Source organism: Sylvia atricapilla, chromosome 14, assembly GCF_009819655.1.
Source record: "Sylvia atricapilla isolate bSylAtr1 chromosome 14, bSylAtr1.pri, whole genome shotgun sequence".
Taxonomy (NCBI): domain Eukaryota; kingdom Metazoa; phylum Chordata; class Aves; order Passeriformes; family Sylviidae; genus Sylvia; species Sylvia atricapilla.
Genome location: NC_089153.1, coordinates 8,991,847 through 9,016,064, shown reverse-complemented (window position 1 = coordinate 9,016,064; position 24,218 = coordinate 8,991,847). Strand labels below are relative to the sequence as shown.

Here is a 24,218-nt window from a genome sequence, read left to right as displayed (position 1 = left end):
CTAGTTTGACACAGTGGGCAGCTTTGAAATGAAGTTGGGTGATGGTTAAATACCCAGAAAGATTTTTTTGATGGCTTACTAAGATTACTGAAATTGTGGATGTAGCCATTTTGAAAGCATTCAGAATTTGCTCTAAAGCAGCACTCAAACCCATGCTTTGGATACAACTGCTCCTGACATCTGGTTGCTCAGGAGTTTGTGGGGCCTGCCTTTATGCTGCTGTGCGTTATATTGGGTGTGTTAGACATTGTCAGTGGGCATAAAATACTCCACTGCTACACTTGGACATGCTGAAGCATTTCCAGCAGCCTTTATTGCAAACAATGCACCTCAGTTTAAAAGTGCTTCTAGAGGAAAATCTGATGTAATTTCTATGCCTATGTTTGTAGTTAATATTCAGCTTACATTGGATTCTTCCAAGAAATAAATCCATCTGTGTGTGCAGTGTTCCAGAGTACACTTGTTCCCCCTCAGAGTGCTGTGGCTAATAGAGAAGCCTGCTGTAATTGTGTTTGGTGGCAGCAGCCTGTGTAAATTCCTTTGGGTGCTGGTCACGAGCCCAGGGTCAGTATCTGTCAGCAGCTACCACCTTGCAAGATGCCTTGTGCTGCTGTAGGGTGAGGGAGAGACAAAACCACAGTTTATCTTCCTCATTGCTCCAGCTGTGCTGTGCCTGCATAACCACCCCTGGGATAAAACTTGGTAATTGTGAGAGCAGCTGGCCCAGAACCTGGGCTGTGCTGGATGAATGTGCAATGGTTGAGCCTCTGCTGAAGCAGAGTTGTGACACTTGGCTGTTGGCACTGAGGCACCTGTGGAGGGACGTGTAGGGGAGGGCAGGTCTGTGTGCTCAAGGCATTGTGCAGCTTTGGCAGACTGGCAGTTAGGATTGCATACAACTTACTTTCTCTAATTGAAATTCCCCTCTAGTACTGACTCAGACTTCAGCCAGATTCAAATTCTGTAGCTGCCTGGCAGGAATGTCAGCAGGAAGAGACTTTTTTAATACTAGTGCTCAGCTGTAGGGAAGGACACAGGGGAGGTGCTGAGAGTTTGGGCTGTCACGTGGCTGGTGCCTGTGTTCCATGCTGCAGCTGAACCTTCTCCTTGCTGCTGTAACAGCAGTACACTGGCTGTGTACTCTGAGATTCCAGAAAGCAGGAGAGACTGATTTCCCACTTTGTTAAACTTTCTGTTGCTGTTTAAGTTGTATGGTGCTTCCTTTTTTTTTTTTTTTTTTTTTTAAGTTAGTGCATAATCAGGGATCAGGCTTCTCTTAGATAAAGGGATGAAGTGTGGGAGAGGGTGGGGAAGGCTGGGTGTCAGTAGGAATTGTAAAAAAAAAAAAGTATTTTCTTTGTACCCTTGGCTTACTATTTCAGTCTTACCCATTGAATTGTTATTGGCAGTTATTCTAGAAACTATTCAAACATACGCTGAAGGGAAAAAACAAAAGCAATGAATGCTAAGAAATAGTTACTTGAGAGTTTGATAGCATTATAATTTCCAGTGGCCTCTTTTAAACAGCCAGTCTGGCAATTACTTTATTTATAAAGCTATAAACATACTTTGAACATAAAAGCCAAAAAATACAAACTTGGTGAAGTAAAAAAATTACAACAAATGATGGATAGTCATTGGACAAATGAAGGTACAGCTGCAAAACATTTATCCCTGCTACATACATACTGTGGTTTTACTTGTTTTAACGAAGTGGTACTTCCATGATTTCTACATTCAGACTGATTCCAGGAATTCAAATATATATTTCAGGAAGAGTTAAAACTGCTGTAAAATAACTAGGAAAAAAAAATCTTACTGAGATAAAAACTTCAGGGCAAAGTCTTCCTTCTATTAAAAAAGAGTATTAACACATAATAGCAACATGTCATATGGCAGTTCTAAAGACACTTTTTTTTGGTATTAATAAGAATAACTTGTTTTGGCATTGGTTACCACAAGTCAGTCATGCTGTTTTGTCTTGGAAAGGGGCAGCCTAAAGGTATCTTTTCTGTGTTTTGGAATAATGATTTGTTTTCAGTGACTCCAGTATAAACTGAGTGTAATATGGATATTCTGAGTTAATTCTGCAGTAGCTGGAAGCACGGGGTCAGGTCTGGCCAGCACCCTGTATATAGAGCACAGGCAGAACAACGCTGTGGCTGTCACTGCTCCAGCTCTGGGGCTCTGAAAATGCTTCCGTGCCCCGAGGGCACAGGGAAGGGCTCCTGCAGAGGGGGTGTTGGGTGTCACTAAGGAGCTTTTGCAGGAATCAGTTGAAATACCAATGGTGAGAGGAGGCTGTAATGCAGATGAGCCTTCTGCTGGTCGAGGCAGGGACTCACAACACCATGGAGGGGCCAGAGAAGCCTTGAAATAAGTGGGTGAAAAGTCCCAGGGTGTGAAATGAATGAGGGCTGGTGGGGTGCCTCGGCCAGTTTAATACTGATCAGGACTTTCCCTGAAATTTCCTCTGGTGTTTAGACACATCTGCTTTTTCTTTCTACCTGCCTTTGCTTTGCTGCCGAGTTACATCTGTCATCCAGCCATGCAATACCAGTTGGGTGTTGAGTTACACCAGCATTACACCAGGCTGTGGTGGCTGGTCTGTCATCTGTGGTGTTTCCAGTAGGTGACACTTTTGCAGCACCTTACAGCAGAGGGTCTCAGAGTGCCAAATGGTGAGCTGAGACACAGTCATTTTTTAAAGCTGGTTTTTTTTGTTTGTTTGAAAATCCAATTATTAAAGAGACCATCCCAGGTCTGGCAAGTCTACTGAGTTCCTCTGTTCAGCACTGGAACATGCTGTTGGCTAAGCTTGCTAAAATAATTTAAAAAGAGCAGATTGCATATTGATCTAGTGCTGTGTAATTAACCCTCTGAGTGCAGCCAGTACACAAGTGTACAGTTGGCACTGGATCAGGTAATGCTACTTTTCCAAGGGTTAAAACGATTCAAACTTCAAAATGACTCTTTGCAAACTTGTCAGGTTTGTGCACATAGCTTTCTGTCAGTGCTTCTGAAGTTACATTTGCACAGGAGAGGAATGAAGAAATAGGTTTAGATCTTCTAAAACTAAAATCAGAAATAAAAAATCTACTACACTGCTATAAGCAAAACTAAATAAAGGGACTAAACCCAAAGCTGCTCTACAGACTAGTTAGGTTTGGCTTTTTTTTTTTTTTTTTTTTTAATTTTAAATCTTTGAGGCATAAACTTCGTTAAAAAGTTGTGTTTAATCCAATGTAAAAAATTATGGTTTGTGTTTTTGCATTAAGAAAAAAATATAAAAATAGTTTGTACATTATAAAGGTCATCTTAAATTTCCTGCAGTTCTATAATAATATTACTACATAATTTGTATTCAGTACTCCAAAACCCATCTATTATGTACGAAAAAAATAGTGCCCCCTCTACCTTTGTGTGGTGTCATCTTTCTCTGCAGCAGTCTGGAATATATTTCTTTTGAACAGGAAAAAAGGTCTGCACTGGACTAGATTGTGATCTCAGAGAAGACTGTAAACCTGAAGTAAATCCAGAACTTGGAATTATGTGGGATTTACATCGGTTCATGGAGATCATAATCCATCCACAGTGTTTTTTGTTTATCAAACTCAAAAATATAAATACAATACTGGAAACTGGTAAACATTTTAAAGCTGGAGAGAATACATTAACGTTTGGCATTGTCATTGGGTGGAGGGAGAATCTTTTAGAAAAAGCTAGAGTAAGTTTTTTTAAAAAAGTTCTACACTGAGTCATGAAAAAGAGGGTTCTTATCTTGCCGAGGGTACGTACAGACAGATTCCTGCAGCCCAGAGCAGGGCAGTGAGTGCTGCTCTGCTGCCACAGCGCAGAGCACAGGGAGCTCACACCTCCCTTCCCCTGTGCTCAGAGAGGGGACCAGCCTGCTCCCCAGCCCGGGCTGCTGTGTTCCCGGGCTGCTGTGTTCCCGGGCTGCGGGCCGGCCTGCCGGGGCTGCTGGCTCCCCATGTACCCTCCCTGCTCACTGCTGTGAGTGCAGGCCTCCATCAGAGCCTGCAAAACCAACAGACTGCCGAGGTTCGGTTCGGTCTGTCTGGATTGCTGACCATCCCCATCTGCAGAGGACAACTAACAGCAGGGCAGGCGCTCCACCTGACCGATGCCCTGAGCAACCATCAGCCCGCCCAGCAGCCGGTCCGTGCTCCTTTGCTGGGGCTCCCTTTTCCTCTGCCCTGCTGTACAGCCCCGGAATGGGGCGTGTCTGCACAGAGACCTGTTACCTGCAAACAACATCCTCCTGTTCTCAAACAAGAAGTTAAAAAATTCACCTCGTTGGTTTAAATATTTAATTTCTCTTTTACCCGGTCAGATCAGAACGCTGGCATTGCTACCTTTCCTTTTCAGACATACGGGCTTTTAAAAAATGCTCTTATTCCAGCTTTTCCAGCTCCGTGGTGTAACGGCTATGAGAGATCTGTGAGTGATTACACTTGGAAGCAGCTCGGAGGGCAGGGACTGGAAGCCGGGGTGAGACTGACAGCGCCTACCACCTACAGCAGCAAGCTGGGGACGTGGCTCTGCTCTCTGCCACACTTGGAGATAATGCAGTAAAAAAGAAACCAAAACAAACCCCCAAACAAACAAACAAAAAAAGCATCACAGGGCAGGGACAAAAGGCTTGTTTACTCATCAGCACTTTAAGTTTTGGCAAGTACTTATTTTTAACCTTTTTTTTTTTTTTTTTTAAATTGCTTTTCTATCTTTATCACCTCTCCCCTCCAAAAAAAAACCCCCAACCGAGTGAGTTCTCTATCATACTTAAGTCATCCTGTCGCCAAACTTTGCGTGTTTTACAGCGAGACGGGGATTTGGCTGGGCTCTGGTCCTCGTCCAGGGGCAGCGGAACCAGGCGGGCGAGCGGAGCGCCCGCGGTGGCCAGCGGCTGGCGGGGGACTATGTCCCCGAGGAGGCGCGGCTGTAGGCGGGGGGCGCGGCGGGCGCCGAGGAGCGCCGGGCGCCGAGTCTGGAGGGGCCGGAGGCGGGCGGGAGGTGCGCGGACACGGGGCAGGGGTCGGGCTGGTCGCGGTGCGCGGGGTCGGCGGGGGCTGCGAGCTGCTCTGACGGGAAGGCGGAGGGGATGCATCGGAGTGCGTCCGGTGGGGATGGAGGGGAGTCTATAGCACTTCCATCGGAAGAAACTGGGCTGGCACAGCGTCCTTCTCCTTGTAGGTACCGAATGCACTTCTTTTTCCTCCTGGAACAGCGGAGAGAGGGCTCAGTGAGCAACGGGATCCGCCGTTGTCCCCGCGGGGCCGGGATGGCGGCGGCGCTGCAGCGCTGCGGGGACACCGCCAGGCGGCGCCCGCGGGCCGGGAGCGGGCCCGGCCGCAGCGGACAGGAGGAGGAGGAGGAGGAGGAGGAGGAGGAGGAGGAGGAGGAGGAGGAGGGGGGCACGAAACAGCAGTAAAAATCAACATGTATTAAAAAAAAATGAAAACAGCAAAAAAAGAAAAAAAAAAAAACAAAACTCCCCCTCCAAAAAATAAGTATCAAAGCCATGAAATTAAATAATAATAAAAAAGGGAAATCAACGAAATTTTAAAATATTATAAATAACAATACAACACCTCAAACAATTAAAAAGAAAAGTCAAAATAATAATAAAAAAACCAACATGTGAGGTCATTCCTCACCAGCCATCAGCCCAAATGCTCAAATTCTGTGTGGGTGCCTGGTTCTCATGAGCTCAGGACTAAAGCATTCCCCCCATGGGTGTCCTCCCCACCTGCTGCAGAGCCCCCACAGGGCCCACGGGACAGTCTCAGGTGTCACAGGGCACGTCACACCGTGCTTGGCACAGGCTGTGCTCTGCTGGGACACTGCCCTTCACACCAGTCTTGGCTTTTCTCATCCCAAGATATGAAGGTTTCAAGAGCCCATTTCCCAGCACTTTCCCAGGCTTGTGTGTAGTATCATCTACTTAGCACCATGGACTGGTTTGGCTCAGAAGGGACCTTCAAGTTCATCCCATTCCAACCTCCTCTATCATGGGCAGGGACATCTCCCACTAGACCAGAGGTTGCTCCAAGTACCATCCAACCTGGCCTTAGCTCTCAGCTCTTCTTTTCTGCTCTGAGTTCTCTCTCCATCTGAGTGTACTTCCCATTCATCCTCACCTTCAAGGACAACTCAGTGATACCGCTGAGCAGAAATGTGCTCAGCAACCATTCAGGAAAAGGGAAGGAAATGGCCAGGGACTGGCTGGAGTGAGATGGTCTGAGGATGTCTGAGGTCCTGATTTGAAAGCTGGAACAGTCCAGAGGCCTTCAGAGGATTTACTGCTCCTTGGAGGGCAGATCACTGCTCACTGAGCTAAGAGAAAATCAGCCCTGACAGAGCTACCAACCCCACTTCAGCCCGTGTGGTTCCTGGAGAGGAAATGTTTGCTGTGACCTCCCCTTGGGATGTGACCTCTCCCTTGGGAAGTGAAGTATAGCTACAAAATGCAATGTGGGCAGACACTACAGAGAAAGATTTGGCAGAAGGGTATGAATGGTCCTGCAATGGTCCTTCAGACTCAGTTCCATGCTTCCATTCTGTGGAGTGTGACAGAGTTCATCATCTGGGGATGGCTTTACTGACCCAAAGGGGTTTTACAGGACAGTACACACTGGAGACAGCTCTCCTCCCCCAGCCCTGCTCTTCTAGCATAAAATCTGCTGAGACTGGGAAGGTCCCTAAGGCAGCAGCACCTGTCTTAGGGTGCAGGGACCAGCCTCCCTTCATCCCTCCTGGAAGAAACACTCAGGTTCTCCACTTGTTTGCATGTTATGATTTGGGGGTATCAAAAATATAAGTCATACATCATTCTTGCTGTAGCTGGGTTTGACCATGATTCCTTCACATCCTGTGACAATTCTGTTCAGTATTTATCCCGAGTTCCAGGTCTCACCTTGTACATCCAGATTGTTTTAACTACCCCTGGTTGTCCAGAGTCAGTCCCTTACACTATCTTGTGTTCGCTCTTTGTTGAGCTGGTTTTCATTCTCTCCATGTGACAGATCCCTCATGTCACCTGCCTTGGGTCCTTGGGCACCCCAGTACAGATCCTCAAACAAAAGAGCTCTCAAGATGTCACCTTAATAGTATTGAAGGGACAATTCCTCGGCTGGAGCCTTTATAGCTGAAACAGGTGAAAGAACATCTCCCACCCAGCCCCTTGCCTGGCTGTCTCATTTGAGGAAAACGGATCGAATGGAGAATTCACTGACGTGGGCACACACCTTTCTTTGATCTTCCTAATGAAAAACCAGACCGTGTGAGAATGTGTATTAACTAGTCCAGTATTAAACATGACTTGCACTGATGTGAACAAGAGCAATGCTGTTACTGCTGTCAGTGCCATCGTTAGCTGTGCTGACCCAATTAATGTGATAGGAAGCACGACAGCTCAGCTGAACTGAGTATTTTAACTCGAGGGTATTTTCCATGTAATTCCCCAGAGAAAAGCCTGAGGAGGAGCTGTGTTTCCCACAGGCATCTTGGGAGTAGCTGCAGGATAGAGTTTCAATGACCTGTTTAGGATTACAGGAAAGTGCCCGTTGATTCACTGGATTTGAAGTAACACTGCTGATAATGGCCCAGTCCATGGGTTATGCTGAGGTGGGTGTTACACAGCTGAAGGGGTTTATCCCGCTCTCTTTAAGGAAACTTATCCCTCTCCGTTTGGAAACTACAGCACCCTGGAATGTTTGTCCTGGGTATGGGGGAGGAGTGTGAAAGCTCTTGAGCAGGAACACCCAGTCCTAACCAGTTAACCTCTCCCGTGGAGTGGGAATCCTCTGGGGAAGCTGCTCTCCACAGCTGAGCAGAGCACGTTGGACAGTAGCCCCCGAGTGGCAGCAGTGTGTTAGTAGGGGAATTGCAGAGCAGCTCTGGCTGACCAGGGCTGGGTTACACACGGTAAAAAAGGAGAGCATGCCAAGGTGTCTGGGCACTCCAGCAGCCTGAGTTAATTGGGAAGCCGTGCAGAGGAGAAGCTGAGTTCAGAGCTGGAGTGGAGGCAGAGGGAAGGCGGAAGAAGGGGGCACTCAGCCTGGTGGCACAGGGGGCATGGGGCGCTCCAGCAGCCCCTCTGCACAGTCAGGTATTAATGAGACACTAAGGGACCTCTGTCTGGATTCTTAATCAATTAAAAAATGGTGCTTGATGACACTACCCAGGGAATAAAAGGTAAAGGAGCCCTGCTGTTGTGGTACACTGAGGGGAGCTCACCTGGGGTCAGCCACAGGGACTGGAGCTTGGGCTGCAGTAAGGTCTGGGCCAGATTTGGGTCGACTGAATTATTTTAGTCACTTCAAGCTGAAGTGACCATATCAAGCAGTACTTTACTTCCACCTTTTTCCTCAATGCATTTGTTTAAAATTTGTCTGCAAATTGCAGACCTCTGGCCAAGCTGGAGTGTCTCTGTGCTCCAGCACCCAGACCCAGAATCTCCCGGGAGCTTTCTCTGCCTGGCAGCCTTTGCAGCCCCTCGGAGCCAAGCAGCACTTGCTTGATGCAAACTTTACTACTGCCTGGCCAAGTCCATCTCTGGGAGCCTGAGGAGCACAGCACTGCTTTGTTCTGCTGTTTGAGGCTGTCCCACCCCTCCCATGGTGGATACTGCAAAATTTAAGGCTCAGGAAGAGCTAGATCTTGAAATACATGGTTAGCTCCGTATAAATACAAAAAAGAAACCCATTAAATCCTCACTGCTGGCCCTAGGCCCTAAATGTGATTGGAGACCACTAATGGTGGGAAAAAAACCTCACGTCAGCATCAGAGGTCTCCATCCTGGAAATAAGCTTTTAAGACCAGGGAAATCTATCAGCTGAGGAACATGTACAGTACTAAACCAACACTGCCCCGGAAGGGATAAAAACCCCAGAGTACAGTCCCTTACAGCTCAGGAAACTCCTGGGGATGCCCAGAGCACAGCCCATCCCTGCCTGGATGGAGCAGCCCCCGGCGGCGCTGGGCTGGCTGCAGAAGGACACCTGGAGCTGAACCCACGCCCCAGGAACACCGAGCAGCGAGGAGATGCCGATACACACCTGCACGGGCCGCACCAGTCCGTTTGTTGGTTGAGGCCAAAGCGAGCTCTGCATTTCTTAGGAGAGGCAGGATCTGAAGACAGAAGCATGCGCGGCGAGAGTGGGCAAGGCAGAGGCACAAAGAGGAGGAGGAGCACGAGGAAGAAAAGAGGCAACATCATTTTAGCCACTTTAACACACGACTAACAGACTACAATCCCATCATTTGCTGCTACAGAATGGCGCCGGCACCACCTGGAAAAAAGTGATCGTTAGGCAAATATCAGTGATCACTGCCGGCAGCTAGGGGTGGTTTGGGAAACAGCTTTGAGAGACGTGGGCAATTGCAGGGAAATTCACAGCTCTTCGAATTTCTTAAGTCTGGAGAAGCTGCCAAATCCCAGAATCGATGCCTGACTCCTGTATCCGCATCCTGACCTGCCTTTCAGCAGTGACCTACCCAGCGAGCTGGGGCTGCGCAGGGGAGAAGAGGAGGAAATGTTGCAGAAGCAGGCTGAAAGCAGAGTTAGCACCAAGGAGACCCAGGCCCAGGCATTCCACTCTGCCCCCCATCACACCCCTTCCAGTTTTAATGGAAAAGCTGTTCTCCATGGCCTTTCCTAAAGCACTGCTGGATTACTGTATAATTACGGGACTCATTAGGGTGAAGCCCTGCTTGCTTTCAGGCACATCATGTTTTGCTCTGGTGTTGTAAATGAGACTGGAACAGCACATTTCTGTGCTGGATTCAGCCTCTCTCTCTCAACCACCATCAATGTCTTGTGTACAATCAGTAGTTGTTTTTCAATCTGTAACAGGCAAAAGTATCATTTTTGTATCACACAGACAAGACATATATATGGATATATAAAAAAATACAGTGCACTCTACATAAATGCCTAAAAGCTTTGTATTCCTTTCATCAGACTCGGAACTGAATGAGATCAACAGTGTTAATTAAACTGAAGGTATTACTGGGACACATCTCTTGATAATGATTTAATGAATATTTATTGGTACAGATAATAGGGCAGAAATACTTCAGAAATCAGCAGATGAATAGCCTGGGATGATGGGAATGTGTCTGTGACCAGCTGAAATCTGTAGAAATGACCTTTTCTAATTGGCAGGATGGTACAGGGAGGTGGGGCTTAGTATGATTTTGCTTCAATGCTACATTATTTTGAAATGACAACCAAACTTGGAGCAGTCCCACTGAATAAGCTTCAGTCCTACCACTACATTTCATGCCACACACAATATGGAAGCATTTGAGAGGCGTTTTCTTTAGTTAATAGTATCTGTAGGTCTGATGGGGACATTCACCTTGGATGTTTTCAATAGATAAAGTTTAGTGATAGTTTATATGAAGTTGTTATACACTTGCCAAAATCCTATCTTTTCGGTTTTCATGCACTACCCACATTCAAAATCCAATATGTCTACTTAAAAGTCACAGAAATGTTAATTTACCACGGCTTAAAAAAATAATGGATGTGTATTTCTCTAGTTAAGCTCAGGAGAATAAAATAAAACACAGTAAAAGGCAACAACTGCTTTGGATTCTCCCATCTGAGCAGGAAAGCAGGAACAGCTGCCAGGCTACACACACTTACCTGAGTTGGAATCTTGCTGCTTTTCCCGTGTTCGTCTCTTCTTTTTCCCCTAGGAAATCAAAGGGGAAATAAAACTGTTACCTGTGCTCCAGAGAACCGAGGGTGCTGTGCAGGGTTTTTGGGGCTGGACTGGGTGCTGGGGATGGCTGCTGCCTCCCAGGAAAGAGCCAGTAAGAGCTGTGGTGCTGCTGGCTCAGCCCATTCCAGCAGCAGATGAACTGGAAAAGGCTGCAAAGGGACCACTCAGGTTCATCTGTGAGGGTGCCCCTTCCTTTCCCCTCTTCCCATTCCCACGCTCCTAAGAATAAATCAGGGATAAACTTTCAAAGTGAAACCCAAATGCATTTTTGCGCACTTGCAAGGGCTTCTGCACAGCACAACTTCATTGTGGGCTTGTGCCTTTTCTCAGGGGTTAACCCTCGTTTCCAACAGCCCCCAGGCCAGCACCACAGGCATTTTGGCTCAGCACTTTGCATGAGATCTGTGTGTATTTAGAAACTGAAATAAGCTCAAGAGGCAATGGCAGCCATGTCCCCACTCCTACCCCCAAGTCTGCTCCATCTTCTCACCCCACTGCTCCATGCTCTGGTTTGTGAGCCCAGGTCCATGCTGCAAACACAGCTAAGGCCCAGAGTTATGCTGCAGGCTGTGTCAGAAAGTGCGAGGGGAATGTCAGTGGATGTAAACCAGCTGTAATAAAGCCAGTGCCTGTGCCTGCGCTGCTCAGCCACAACTCCTCAGCCCACTCTGATGCATCTCATCTGGGGATCCCACCCAATATTGTTTTAATGAATGAATTGATAATTTAATTAATAAGTTAAATGAGATTAATAGAATTAAACAAGATTTGCTGCATGCAGCGGAGACAGTATGATCAACAGCTGATGCTCCTGTCATTCCTTCTCCTGTTTCTAAAAAGCACTAGGTCCATTTTAGAACCTTCCCTATTTCCAAAGTGGGCTTTAATGTGGTGCCTTATACCCAAACTCAAACTGGTTCTTGATATTCCCTGATTCCAAATGGAAAAGGAAGTTTTAGGAAATCCCCAGAAATTTATTTTAAAATAATACTAATCTATTTCAGTGCTTCTGCAGGTCTGGATCCATGTCTCCTTCTTCTTTCACTAGTAAAAACGTCCCATTTTATCCCCAAACTGCCTCTCTGATTCACAAGGTGCAGCACCTCCCCTCATGAGCTGATTAATGAGGGCAGAGCAGCACGGAAGCAAATCTGGCTGTGTGATGCAGGCAGCTCCCAGGGCTGCCTTTGACCCATGACTTCTTATATGACTTCTTGTGGTTTGAGTGAAGGTGGAAAGCTCTGAGCTGTGGTAAGCTTTTTCTTCAGTGGGGGAGCAACTGTATTTCCTGCCTGATATCCGCATCACGTGCTGCACAAGTGACCTACATTCCTCCTCCTCCTCTTCTTTCCTGCTCAACTTTGGAGAGAAAAGCATCTCTTGCAACAACCACAACACCCAAACCAGCTGGTTTACAGTGCTGGGAGGAGCAATATGCATTTTTTGAGCCCACCATCTATCTTCTGGAGAAAGGAACCAGCCCTTGGTTCCCCAAGGAACTGGATGAAAATGATACAGGACTGGGATTTCCATGGAGGATGTGCTTGGTCTTGGAGGAAGATGTTGCCATGCTGTCAGCAGTGCTGATGCCCTCCAGACGTGTACCCATCAAAATGTGGGCTGGGGGCTTCCCATCACCTCTGCTTTTTCTGCATCATCTCTGCCCTTTGTTTTTGGGGGGTGTTGGGGGTGGTTTGGGTCTGTTTACAGGTGTTTTCTTGCCCTTGGTGGAGTTTTGTCATTCTGGAAGGAGGGCTGGAGTCAGTGTGGGAAGGAAGGGCACTCACTGTGCAGTTCCCAGGGGTATCTGTGAGTATCTGTGAGGGAAATGATGGAGATGTGTGGATGGACAGACATCTGAAGACTTATGAGTGCTTTGCTTCAGTTCACTAATGAGCTTGTTAGGCATGTAATATCAAAACAGTCGTGAAAGTCACAACTACAAAAAGAAAAGACCCCCAACAAAAAGGGCCACTATTTTAAATCAAAGAATCATAGAATTGTTTGCGTTGAAAGGAACCTCACAGATATCCTGTTCCAACCCCCTGACACGAGCAGGGACACTTTCCACTGGGCCCAGTTACTCTAAGTCCTGTCCAACTTGACCCTGAACACTTCCAGGAATGGGGCATCCACAACTTCTCTGGACAACCTGTGCCAGGGCCTCACCACCCTCACAGATATCTCAGCTGCTGTCCAAGATGCACAGAGCAGCTTGCTTCCATAAAACTGTATTTCCAAAGATATATCCACAGCACTTAAAAGCTTCCCTTCTTTTCTATTTGTATTTGCTTGGACAATAAGCAAATAAACGCTTGTGGTTCCTGGGGGCTGTATCATTCATCCTTTAGACAGGCAATAAGCCAAGAGGTGCTCAAAATACACCCGAAATGTGAATTTCTATGGCTCCTGTGCTGCCAGGAATGGCACTGCCAGGAGCAGGTGTTTGGAGAGCAGCCCCCCAGGCCATTCTGGGCCATGCCCCAGGGTGGGGCTCTGAGCACTCACATAGTTGTCCCTGGCAGACCAGCCGGGGTAGAGCTGCATGTGGAGCTGCCGTTCCTTGCGAGCCAGTTCGTAGTACTTGGCTTGTTCCTCTCGGGAGAGCGCGTGCCACTGCAAGGACAAAGAGCAGCTGAGCATGGCCCTGCTGTCCCCTCCCAGCCCAGCCCACCGTGGCCACCCCACCAGGGCACACCTGGCCCCGTGATGATGGGATAAGAGCACTCGGATTTGAAGCAGATGCTTGTTATGTATTTAAGAGAAGCTGCAAGGGACAGGGGTGTGGCACTAGGTGGTGACACGGGGCCCTGTGAGCTCTTACCCTCCTTCCCAAGATCTGGTTGATGGCAGCACTCTCTTTCAGGGTGCACTCAGCGATGACTTTTGCCCGCATTTCTTTCATATACAACATGAAAGCATTCAGGGGCTTCTTAATAGTGGGCTTCTTGGCTTCCTTCTCTCTCTTTGGTTCTGGCTGAGGTTTCCTTGGTGGGACAAAGGGAGGGGCTGTCAGCATCAGAGCCACCAGAAGATTCCACCCCAAAACAACCCAACGGCACGAGCAGGGCCTGAGCTTTGCTCCTCAGATGCACAGCTCAGTGTTTATCCACCCTTAGGAGTGATAAATGAGATGGGTGTTGAGGGGCTGATGCTCTGAGCCAGCCCTTCCCACTCACATGTTTCGGTCGTAGTGCTCCATCTCTTGCTTGCCGGAGTGGGGCACGATGGCGGGGTGTGGGATGCCGGTGGTGTGCATGCCAGAGCCCAGCATCAGCGGGTGAGTGAACCTGCAACAGAGAGGGGGTGAGCTGTGCCGGGAGGCTGCCCAGGGACACGGCGGGGCCGGGGCGGCGTCCCTCGGAGAGCACTCCGACGTGGCAGAAGCAGACGGGAAGCGAGGACATGGAAAGCATGCAGGCGCTGCCAGGCTGGCAGGGGGCAGGCACTGCCCACCACCCCTGGGTCTCTCTTGTGGCTGGTCAAGCCGTGGGCACGTGGATGGAAAGGCTCTGGTGCCACAGCGAGGGAACCCGCCTGCAGCAGGAGCCAGCCTGGCCGACATCAAGGGTGCTTTCACCCAGCAGTTTCAGCTTCTCAAATCTCTGTTGTTGCAGTATCTCATTAGCGCTGCAGAAAGGAACAACAAACTCAACCTGGAGTTTGGATGGGAGAGATTAGGACCACCCCGCACCTTTCTTTTAACAGAAATAGACTAAGTCTCAACATGAACCCAACTGCAACTCTAGGAGGTGCACCTTGCCTAAGCAATGCTCTCCACAACACGGGCTGAGATCACGAGAGGTCTCATTAGCTCTCGGGCTTCATCAGCTCTCTCCGGAGTCTTGGAGGATAAAGCCAGCAAAGTCAGCTTTGCCAAGCTTGCCACTTTATGACTGCAGCTTGAGATGGCAGAATTGCCCATGGGAGGTGAACTGTTCATTAGATATGCTGGCACGAAAAGAAAAGCTGTTTAATTTAATCCACCAGCACAGTCTGATCCTTATCTGACCAGGTGTACTTTCTCAGCTGCAGCAGTGCTGCAAAAATCCACCCCAAAATCCTCAGGCAGGAGCTCAGGGAGGCTGCTGGGGCTCCACAGGAAACCGTTAACTCTGCTTGCCTTCACTTCTGAGGCTGTGCATGGGTGAGACCTTGTGAGAAAGGAGGGCTGGCAGCACTCCCTCCCCCTTTCTGCAGGGCTAAGGGGCTCCGTGGATCGAGGGATGCACGGATCAAGTGTTGTATGGATCGAGGGTTGCATGGATCCAGGTTTCTGTGTGGCTAAGGGCTCACGTTGAGCAAGGGTTTGCATGGTTTTCCAGTGGGGAATCTCCACTAACAGCTCTTCAGGACACGAAGCAGAAGTAAAAGCTGGTGTGGCCCTGACATCCCTATGGAGCCATGAGAGCTTGGCCCAGCAGCATGCCTGGAAGAGCTGGGCTCTCCGATTCCCATCCACAGGGGATGCATTTTGCTCACCCAAAGGAAGAAGCTGTATTTATATATCACAGAACTGACTTGTGCCAATGAGAGGGCAACAAAACACTGCCCCTCCTGTCCTGCATTCAAAGCTGAGACCGAAGTAAACAAGATCCATCCCTGCAGAGCAAAGCGGTGGTGGCAGCAGGGACACATTCAGGATTAGGGTTAGTGACACGGAGCAAAATCCTGAGCAATGGATTCTATCCCATTTTCCCAAGGCTGAGCTGAAGGCTGGACTTTTTGACTCTCTTTATAGTTCTGCTGAATAAAACCCAAGTGTTGTGAACCCTTCATCCTCAATACTCCCCTGAGCACCCCTCGGACCAGACACTGCCTGAAAGCGCCTTCTCTCCCCACGGCTGCCCCGGGTGGGGTGCGTGGCTGTCCCTGGGTGGCTGTGGTCTGCTGCAAGCTCCTGCTGCACAAACTGCAAGCTGCACGACCAGCTGAGCTGCCCTGTCTCACACAGCTCATACTCACCTGGAGAAAGAAGCCCCAGCAGAAAGCGCTGACGAATACGGCTGTCTAAATCCACATGACGGGAGCGGATAGACAGACTGGCTCTGCCTGGGATCAGGAAGAAAGAGTCTATAAAGTATCCACAGCCACGTGGTGTTTCCTAAAGATACCCTTTGCTAACAGGACTCAGAGCACTGATGCCCCTGGTTGGGTGGACACTCAGTGTCCCTTAGGCTTGAGGGGCAGTGTGGGCTTTCGATGTTATTTTGAGACAACCTGGGCCTTCCTACAAAGGTTGGATCCAATCTGACCCCTTCTGCCCTTGGTACTGACCAATGCTGCAGCTCTGAGTTTACCTGGTAACAATGCAAAGTGCAGAGGCGTGCTGAAAAATCAGGAGATGTTGCTATTGCACAGAAGAAATTGCTTAAAAGAGCACAGTGTGACCAAAAAATATTAAAGCCTGCTTGGATTCTCTGTGTGATGCACAAGAAGCTGCACCAGGAGTATAAATATGAGGAAAACTTCCTTACTGTGCAGTGACCAAGCACTGGATCAGGCTGCCTAGAGAGGGTGTCGAGCCGCCCTGACTGGAGATATCCCAGGATTGTTGTCTGAATGCAGTCCTGTGCCATGTACTCTGGAACAACTCTGCTTGAGCAGGGAGGCTGGACCAGATGACCCATTGTGGTCACTTACGACTGCATCTAGTCTGTGATGCTGTGATGCCCCGAGCACAAAGACTCCTGGAGTCTGGGGAGAAGGTACCTGCCCTGCCTTTGTGCTTCAGGAATGCTCTGATTTCCCCAGCACTTCCTTTTAAGGACACCCATCAGTTTTAAAGAGGCCAAAAGCTCAGTCCTGCATTCTTCTTGAAAGTTGTTTCCTACTGGGGACGAGGCATGTATCAGACCTGGGGCTGGAAATTATATTTGAGATAGTAAAATAACTATGCAGGAAGTTCCTTGTTGTTCCCAGCAAGGGAACCCCCACATTTTCATATGTAAATAGCTCAAAAATACCTTGGCTTGTTCTGCAAACCTGCCAAAAGATGCTTCTAGCCTAAAACTGCACATAGAAACTGAGATCATAGAATTACAGCATGGTTTAGCTTGGAAGGGACATTAAAATCACAGAATGGTTTGGGTTGGCAGGGATCTTAAAGCTCATCTCATTCCAACCCACCCTGCCATGAGCAAGGACATCTTCCACTAGACCAGGCTGCCCCAAGTCCCACCCCACCTGGCCTTGAACACTTCCAGGGATGGAGCACAGTGAGGTGTTTACAACAGTGCTGGCACTCAGGCTCCTCTGGCCAGGCTGCACAGAGCTGTAACCTAAACCCAGGACCCGCTATTTTCAGCTCTAATGATGAAAAAATCCACAAAAAGTCCATTATCATCATGTGTGGTGCATGTGGAAGACCCAAGCTCCTGGATGCCTGGGATGTTTTGGGGCTGAAGATAAGTTTGTGCCCTGAAGAGGAATAGTGACAGTGGGGCAGCAGTCAGACCTCTGAGCTGCACTGGGCAGGAAGGAGGCTCCTGTTCCTGCCACTGTGTATTGGCTTGACTGAAATCTGTGGGAGCTGTCTGCAGGAAAGGCAGCTGGGGCTGTTTACACCCTGGCAGGCAGAAGCCCTCTCCGACCCCTCAGATGTTGGCGGGTATAAACACACCAACAAACAGCCAAGTGCTGCTGCGCCGGGAAACTCAAACAGCCTTTGAAGTTGGAGGCGGCTGCCCCAGGGCCGAGAAAACACTTGGAGATAATCCAGAAGCGACCTGTGCTACTCCAGAGGCCGGGATATTGGGATAGGATTGGAGATGGGCGCTTGCAGCTTCATCTGAAGTCCCTCTGACACACAAATTAAAGCAACTGCAGTGATGAGAGTGCACGATTAGAGCCCATATCATGGAATTACTGGTTTGGGTTGGAAGGGACCTTAAAGTCCATCTCATTCCAAGCTCTTGCCATGAGCAGGGACACCTTTCACTAGATCCAGCTGCTCCAAGCCCTGTCCAACCTGACCATGAAGATCTCCAGGGATGGGGCAGCTGCAATGTCTTTGGGCAACCTGTGCCAGGGCTTCGCCACCCTCTGTGTAAAGAATTTCTTCCTAACATCTGATCTCACTCTCTTATTTTAGTTCAAAACTGTTTCCCCTTGTCCTACCCCTATTTGCCCATATAAAAAGTCTCTCTCTCTTTTTTATAAGCTCCTTTTAGGTATGGGAAGGGGCTCTGAGGCCCCCCTGGAAACTTCTCCAGGCTGAAGAACTCCAGCCCTCTCAGCACGTTTCCAGAGGATCACCTGGTGATGGGAGGGTGGCTCAGAAAAAAGGCTGTGGGCTGGTGGAGAAGAGGCTGCCATGGCACCAGTGTGCTGGGCCCCGGGCACAGGTGAGTGACACGATTTGCAGGTTCCTGGCTAATGTTAACTGCCAGGCTCTCACAAGCAAAACTCACTTGACTGGACTCTTGGAAGCTTTTATCTGACTGTCATCCCAGCTTAATTACAGAGACAGTGATTGCAGCTCCTCCTCCTGAAGCACTCAGTGAGAACAAAGCCAGTTTCTGCCCAGCTCCTGCCTGCCAGCTTGTGGAGGAAAGTTGTTTCCCATGTGTGGCTGCCCTGGCCTGGCAGCTGACTTGGTGGCACCACCACAACCATCGAATCCTGTAATGGTTTGGGTTGGGAGGAACCTTAAAGATATCCTATTCCAATCCCCTGTCGTGGCAGGGACACCTTCCTCGAGACCAGGTTGCTCAAGATCCCATCCAACCTGGCCTTGAACACTTCCAGGGATGGGGCAGCCACAGCTTCTCTGGGATGCATCCTTGGCATGACCACCCCCAGCACACCCATCCCTGGCACACAGCCCCTGCTGCTGGCATGGGGGATGCTGCCATCAACCTGCCAGGCTTCAGTGCTTCTGCACCCACCCACAGTGGTGTGCTGAGCCTCAGCTGAGGATCAGGCACTCCACAAAGTGGGTTTGGGGTTCTTTCCACACATTTCAGGCAAGGAAAAGAAAGAGCAAAAGCTCTATTAGACACATGTGCCCCAAGGTGCTGCTCTCTGCATGTCAGGCTGTTTGTTGCTTCACCATATCTGCTCTATTAGCCATTAATGAAGGCATCTGATGTGGCTGCAGGAGGATGCCAAACCCCACGGATGCTGGAGCAGCTCTCAGCCATGAAAGCTCTCTCCATCACCAACTGCCCCACAAAATCTCCATGAAAAACCAGACTGCTCTCCATTCATGAGCCCAGGGCTGTCTGCACAGCATTATCCTAACCCAGGAGTGGACCTTCCATTTGACAAACAGGCTCCTTTCTCCCCGCTCCAACTACTTCTTTCATGTTACAGCACAGTCATCCCAGTCCTTGTTTTTTTCTGAGGATGAATCACATCATATGAGGAGTTAAATCATCACACAAAAGTAGCAGATCTAGCACAGAAGGCAAAATGTAATCTCTTGGAAGTCAGACTCTGTATCAAAGGCCTCATCCTCTGTTTCCTTGTGGTTAAATATCTGGAACATTAAACTGATAAACAAAAGAAGCAAAGCTAATATTTTACTCTGTGCTTTAAGAAGCTTCCCCTTTCCCACTCTGCAACAGATTCTTGTACCTGAAGCTCTCTGCCAGGCTTTGCCAGGGTTTTATACGCTGGCACTGGGAGAATCTGGCCACTGTCCCTGTGATCACCTGCCCTGCACTCTCTCCTCATCCCAGCAACCCTGAACTGCCACCTGCAGCCACCAGTCTCCCTGTCAGCCTCTGCCATGTCCCTGCATCATCACTGGGGATTAAATATTCATCAGAGGAGTGATGATGCCCACATGGCAGCACCTGCCAGACCCGCTCTCTCAGTGTGCTCATGGTCACAGGGACAAAAGCCAGTGGCAATGACCACAGAGAACATACTGGTGTATTTTCAACTTGTGTCCCCAGGGCAAGTTTACCAACAGGCTGTGCTTTGCAGGATGCTCTGCAGGGCTGGTCCACGCAGGGGGTACATTTTGGGAGTGCTCCAGCTCATGGTCTCTCCTTTCCCATTCCTGCTGGGGCAGTGGTTACCAACTGGCTGAGCTGTGGCCAGGCTGTTGGCACCGGGCTTGCTTCCTGGCAGGTCTCTGCCATGATGTACTTCTTCCCTGTGTGTCAGATCCCAAGAAACACCATGGCCTGGCAGATGGAGCATCCCACGGGATTACTCCATGCTGGTGGCACACTCAGGGAAAGCACTGTTTGTGCCAAAAAGTCCTACTCAAAACAGAGACTTTTGCTGTGACTAGGAGGGGTGGGTAGGAAGCTCTCTCTGGGTTCCCTAATCCACACAGACAGATGTAAAGCAGGAGGCAGTTCTGAACTGGGCAGGCTGTAACCCCTCTCCAGGGATGCCTCAGCCAGGATGAAGCCTTCAGCCTCTCCACGGGTCTGCTCCCACCTCCAAGACAGGGCTCGACTCTCCTCCCTCTGCAGAGAGCACACAGGAGGGGAGAAGCCGGGGAAGCACCGTGGAGGTGACAGAGTGGCTGCTCAGTGGGCTCAGTGACCCGCCCCGCGGGCAGGGCTGTGCCCAGCCCTCCTCACTCACCATCCCATCGACGGCGTGATCTGGCCCACTCCACCGGGGGGCAGCGGGTAGAAACCAGGGATGTCTGAGGTCTGGGAAGGACGGTGCACTCCTGGAAGAAGGGAGAAGGAGAGGAGTTGAACCTGGCACTGCACTCTCTGGCTGACCCGGATTGTTCCCAACCCCCTGGCTGCTTCATCTCTCTGTGAACACTTGTGGACACCTACACGGAATAGGTATCTGCAAGTGGCAGGATGGTGTTTCCTGTGGTTCTCTCTGTGGGGATGTGGTGGGTCATCCAGTTGCTGCCAACACACAAACAGAGGTGGGGGGTGCAGGAGGCATCTCGCCCTTCACAAGCATCACAGCTGCTCCATGCCACCCTGAGGCCAAGCAGCACCACGCTTTGGTGAGGATTTGGCTGACTCCAGGCATCCCTCTGCCTTTCCCAGAGAGCCCACTCAGGTGCTCAGTGGATGGTCAAAGCCATTTCTATGCTCCCTTTCCATCACCCATCCGCAGGACCCCCCGTGAGCAGACAGCAGGGATGCTCCAGCAGGCATCACTTCCAACTTCATTTTGAGCAATTTGAGTTCAAAACAACTGTTCTGCGGCTCTGTGGGTGCCAAGGAACCGTGGAGGTGGGTACGGTGCCAGCTGGGAATTCACCCTTTGCATGGGGAATCCCTGTGTGATCTTCAAAGCCGCTGGCATGGGCAGCATGGCCAGGGGACACAGCCACAGCAGTGCTCTGTTCCTGTCTGGGCTGGAAAACATCCTGTGCTGCCTGGGGCTGTGGGTGGGCCTCAGACAACCACTGTGCTGCTGGCAAAAACAGCCTCCAGCCGACCCCTGGACTGGGACAGTGGAGGGTGCTGGGGCTGAGCTCTGGAACAGCGTGGTGCAGTGATGGATGCTGTGAAGCCTCAGACAAAAACTGGGAACACGGATTGTCAAGTGGCTGTCCTAGATAAATATGTGGATTTAACTGGTGATAAGTTGCAAGCAGTTGCAACTGGATTTTTCTCCTAGGTGTATGAATGATACCTTATTAATTAGGAATGACACCAACAGATTCTAAGCATTTTATCAGGAGTCAGCTAAAATAAATATATAACTGACCTGACAGGAATATATAACCTAGTATGAGATTTGCTTCAGGTGGGACCCAGTGGCCCATGGCAGGTCACACAAAACCAGCCCTGCACAAGGCAGCTGATGGAACATCCTCAGATTTGCACCCCCAACAACACGAGTTGCGTAAGTCAGAGCACAAGTTATTCTTGCTGGCCCAGTGGTTGGGGCAGCAGCCACTGACTCAGAATTCCTGCTTGTATTTCCTTGTCTGTGTGTCCTTGAGCTACTGTGAGAAACTTTAAAGGGATGCTGGGAGAATGAGAGTGACTCTCAAGCGCTTACACCTGTGTGAAAATGGGAGCATTTCAGTGATGAAAACAGAGGATGAACATGGAAGAAAACTCTCTCCCCATTAGTGTAGGGATGGGGCATGTATGATCACAGCTGCACCACAAAGGCTAGACCCAGCTGAGGATGATGGGCTGAACCTTCCCTTGAGCAGCACATGTGGGGTCTGTGGGACAGACAGACTCCCTGTGTCTGTAGAAGTACAGACTAAATGGGAAGGGGAGACTGGACAGTGCCTGCACTGAAGGCAGCCCAAGGACCGTGTCCTAGAATGACTGACCCACCACAGAGGTGAATGCTCAGGGACTGCTCCAGTGCCAGTTGTAGCCTCCACAGAGAGAGAACCAGCTCTGCCCTTGGGTGAGTTGGTCTTGCATCACTGAAGGTTTCCCAGGCTGACAGTGAGTCCCAGCTCACAGCAAGTGTCTCCTGGAGGGGCAGAGCTCTGCCAGGTACAGCAGGGGCAGTGTGGGGAAGGTATGTCATGTTGCCCTCCTGCACACTTTCTCTCAGACAAAAACTCAGCCATTATCTGAGCTTTCAGCAGGTTTATTTTGCTAACTCTTCCTATACTTCTGTTGAGTTTATGATGCTCTGATGGCTGACAAGCAGTGTGATGCCTGGAAGGCAACCAGGATGTGCCTGGGTATCTCTTACACCAGACCTAAATCATACCCATCAGCATCCCTAATGAGTCCACAATGTGACCTCCAGACCTAAACCCTACCATCAGCATCCCTGGTGAGTCCAGAGTGTGGCCTCCAGGTTCAGACCAGAAATTATTCAGTGGGTCCTCTAGCCAAGAGCATCCTCAATAACCCATTGCTTTAGCAATGATGTTAACTTGGTGAAGCTGATGCCTCTGGGACAGTTTGGATCACTCCTGGCTGGAGGCCTTTGCCCAAATCACAACAGCTGTTTTTGTGCCCCTCTTCTGGCACTGGTTTCTGGGCTCTGATGGACACTGACCTCCTTCCTGAATGCAGTTAGACACAAAACTGTCAGTTTGCTTGCTTTCCCATGAAATCAAGCCCAGGTTTGTGTAAAAGCCTGGGTAATCTGAACAGATGTTCCGCATGTAAGGTTGAGAAGTTTGATCTTACACTCATTTTGCCAGGAACCCATGAAGAATGACGAAATTATGGTCTGGGGTGAATTCCTCAACACATACCTCTATTTACAGTTAATTTTAGAGGGTTTAATCTCAAAATACTGTACTTTCCTCCATAGCCTCAATAGCCAATTGACACAGCCTGGGCTTACACAGGAGCACAAAAAGCTAAACCAGGTGACAACCACATAACATGTGGCTACGGAGACACACATGTCACAATCCAGTCAATTTGCAGACATCAATCCTGTTTAGTCAAAATATTTCCTGTTTCAAGCATTTATTTTCTCAAAATGACAAGCTGACAACAGTTTGGGTATGAGTCAAAGGAAAGATTACTTTCCATTTTCTGGTTGACTCCTGCGCGTTATCGTGCAGGCTCTGGTCTGGTCTCAAGGTACAGGACAGCTTGTACCGAGACCTGAGCACACTCTATCAGCAGGGCTGGCACTTCTGGTATCAAACTGCTCACAGCCAGATCACAAAGCATTGCCAATTAGCTGAATAACTTCCTACTGCTAAGAAATGTCCCAGCTGACCAACGGTCTGGATTTTACTCATTGATTTGGGAGCAGGAAGGTGCCAGTGGCCTCCAGCTCTGTCCCCCTGGCAGCACACAGGTCCCAGGGCTGTTACCATTACCTTGTTTCTGGTTGATGTCAGCGGGCAGGTGGGGTGAGTGGGAGCCGTGGCTGAAGTGGTCGTTGCTGTAGGGGATGAGCGGGGTGAGCGGGTGCACTCCGTGCGACGGCTGCACCACGGGGACTTTGTTGGACTGCAAGACACAACCAAGGAGAGCACTCAGAAGTCATCAGGACCCACCAGCAAGGAGGGCCAGTGCCCTCTGCAGTTCTGCTGCTGCCAGCAAGGCTGGGAATGACTAAAAACACTACACAAACACTGAACAAATTACTAAACAAACACTGCAGCATCCTACCAAAAAAAAATAAAAATCCATAAGTCAAGCAGAGAAAACAGTTGGAGATGATTTTTTGGATAAGTGGAAAACAGATCAAACCAGCATGAAGTTTTCAAAGTTCAGAACTTTTTTCCTATTCATTTCCAGTATCTTTTATTCCAGGATGAATGCTCCAAGTGTGCTACCCAATACAAAGCTCTTGTTCTCTGTCCTGGACTACCACAGGGTCTAAATCTGGACCTTCACAGTGAATCCTTCATATTCACTGTGAAAGTTACGTTTGGGCTTTATTAATTCTTGGGGAGGGTTTCCTCACCCGAGATTTAGATTGTTTAAAGACCTTGGCCCTCTAAAAGCCCTGAGTCGCATTGGTATACAAAAGAGGAGTTTAGTTTTCAAGTTTCTTGTGTTGTTTATTATTTGGTATCTCAAAATTTTCTCTGCTCCCAGCTGAGGTCCAGACAGCAGCTGGGACACGAGA

The 24,218-nt window shown here is 49.2% G+C and overlaps 1 protein-coding gene across 5 annotated transcripts in view; it reads right to left on the bottom strand.

Moving 5' to 3' along the window:
* Positions 1-1,207: 1,207 nt before the first annotated feature.
* The window catches only part of TCF7 (transcription factor 7), a 74,624-nt gene continuing 51,613 nt past the window's right edge, over positions 1,208-24,218 (bottom strand). For 2 of the 5 annotated variants that reach the window (XM_066329017.1, XM_066329018.1), the window contains exons 4-11: positions 23,461-23,593; positions 20,304-20,394; positions 15,720-15,806; positions 13,934-14,044; positions 13,579-13,741; positions 13,263-13,370; positions 10,676-10,724; positions 5,023-5,239 (exon numbers count right to left, since the gene is read on the bottom strand). In XM_066329017.1, coding sequence (XP_066185114.1) covers positions 5,160-5,239; positions 10,676-10,724; positions 13,263-13,370; positions 13,579-13,741; positions 13,934-14,044; positions 15,720-15,806; positions 20,304-20,394; positions 23,461-23,593 — 822 coding nt within the window. In that variant the 3' untranslated portion in view covers positions 5,023-5,159. Of the gene's footprint in view, positions 5,240-9,080; positions 9,154-10,675; positions 10,725-13,262; positions 13,371-13,578; positions 13,742-13,933; positions 14,045-15,719; positions 15,807-20,303; positions 20,395-23,460; positions 23,594-24,218 lie in introns of all 5 variants that reach the window. The other 3 variants (XM_066329019.1, XM_066329020.1, XM_066329021.1) reach the window with 2 other exon arrangements.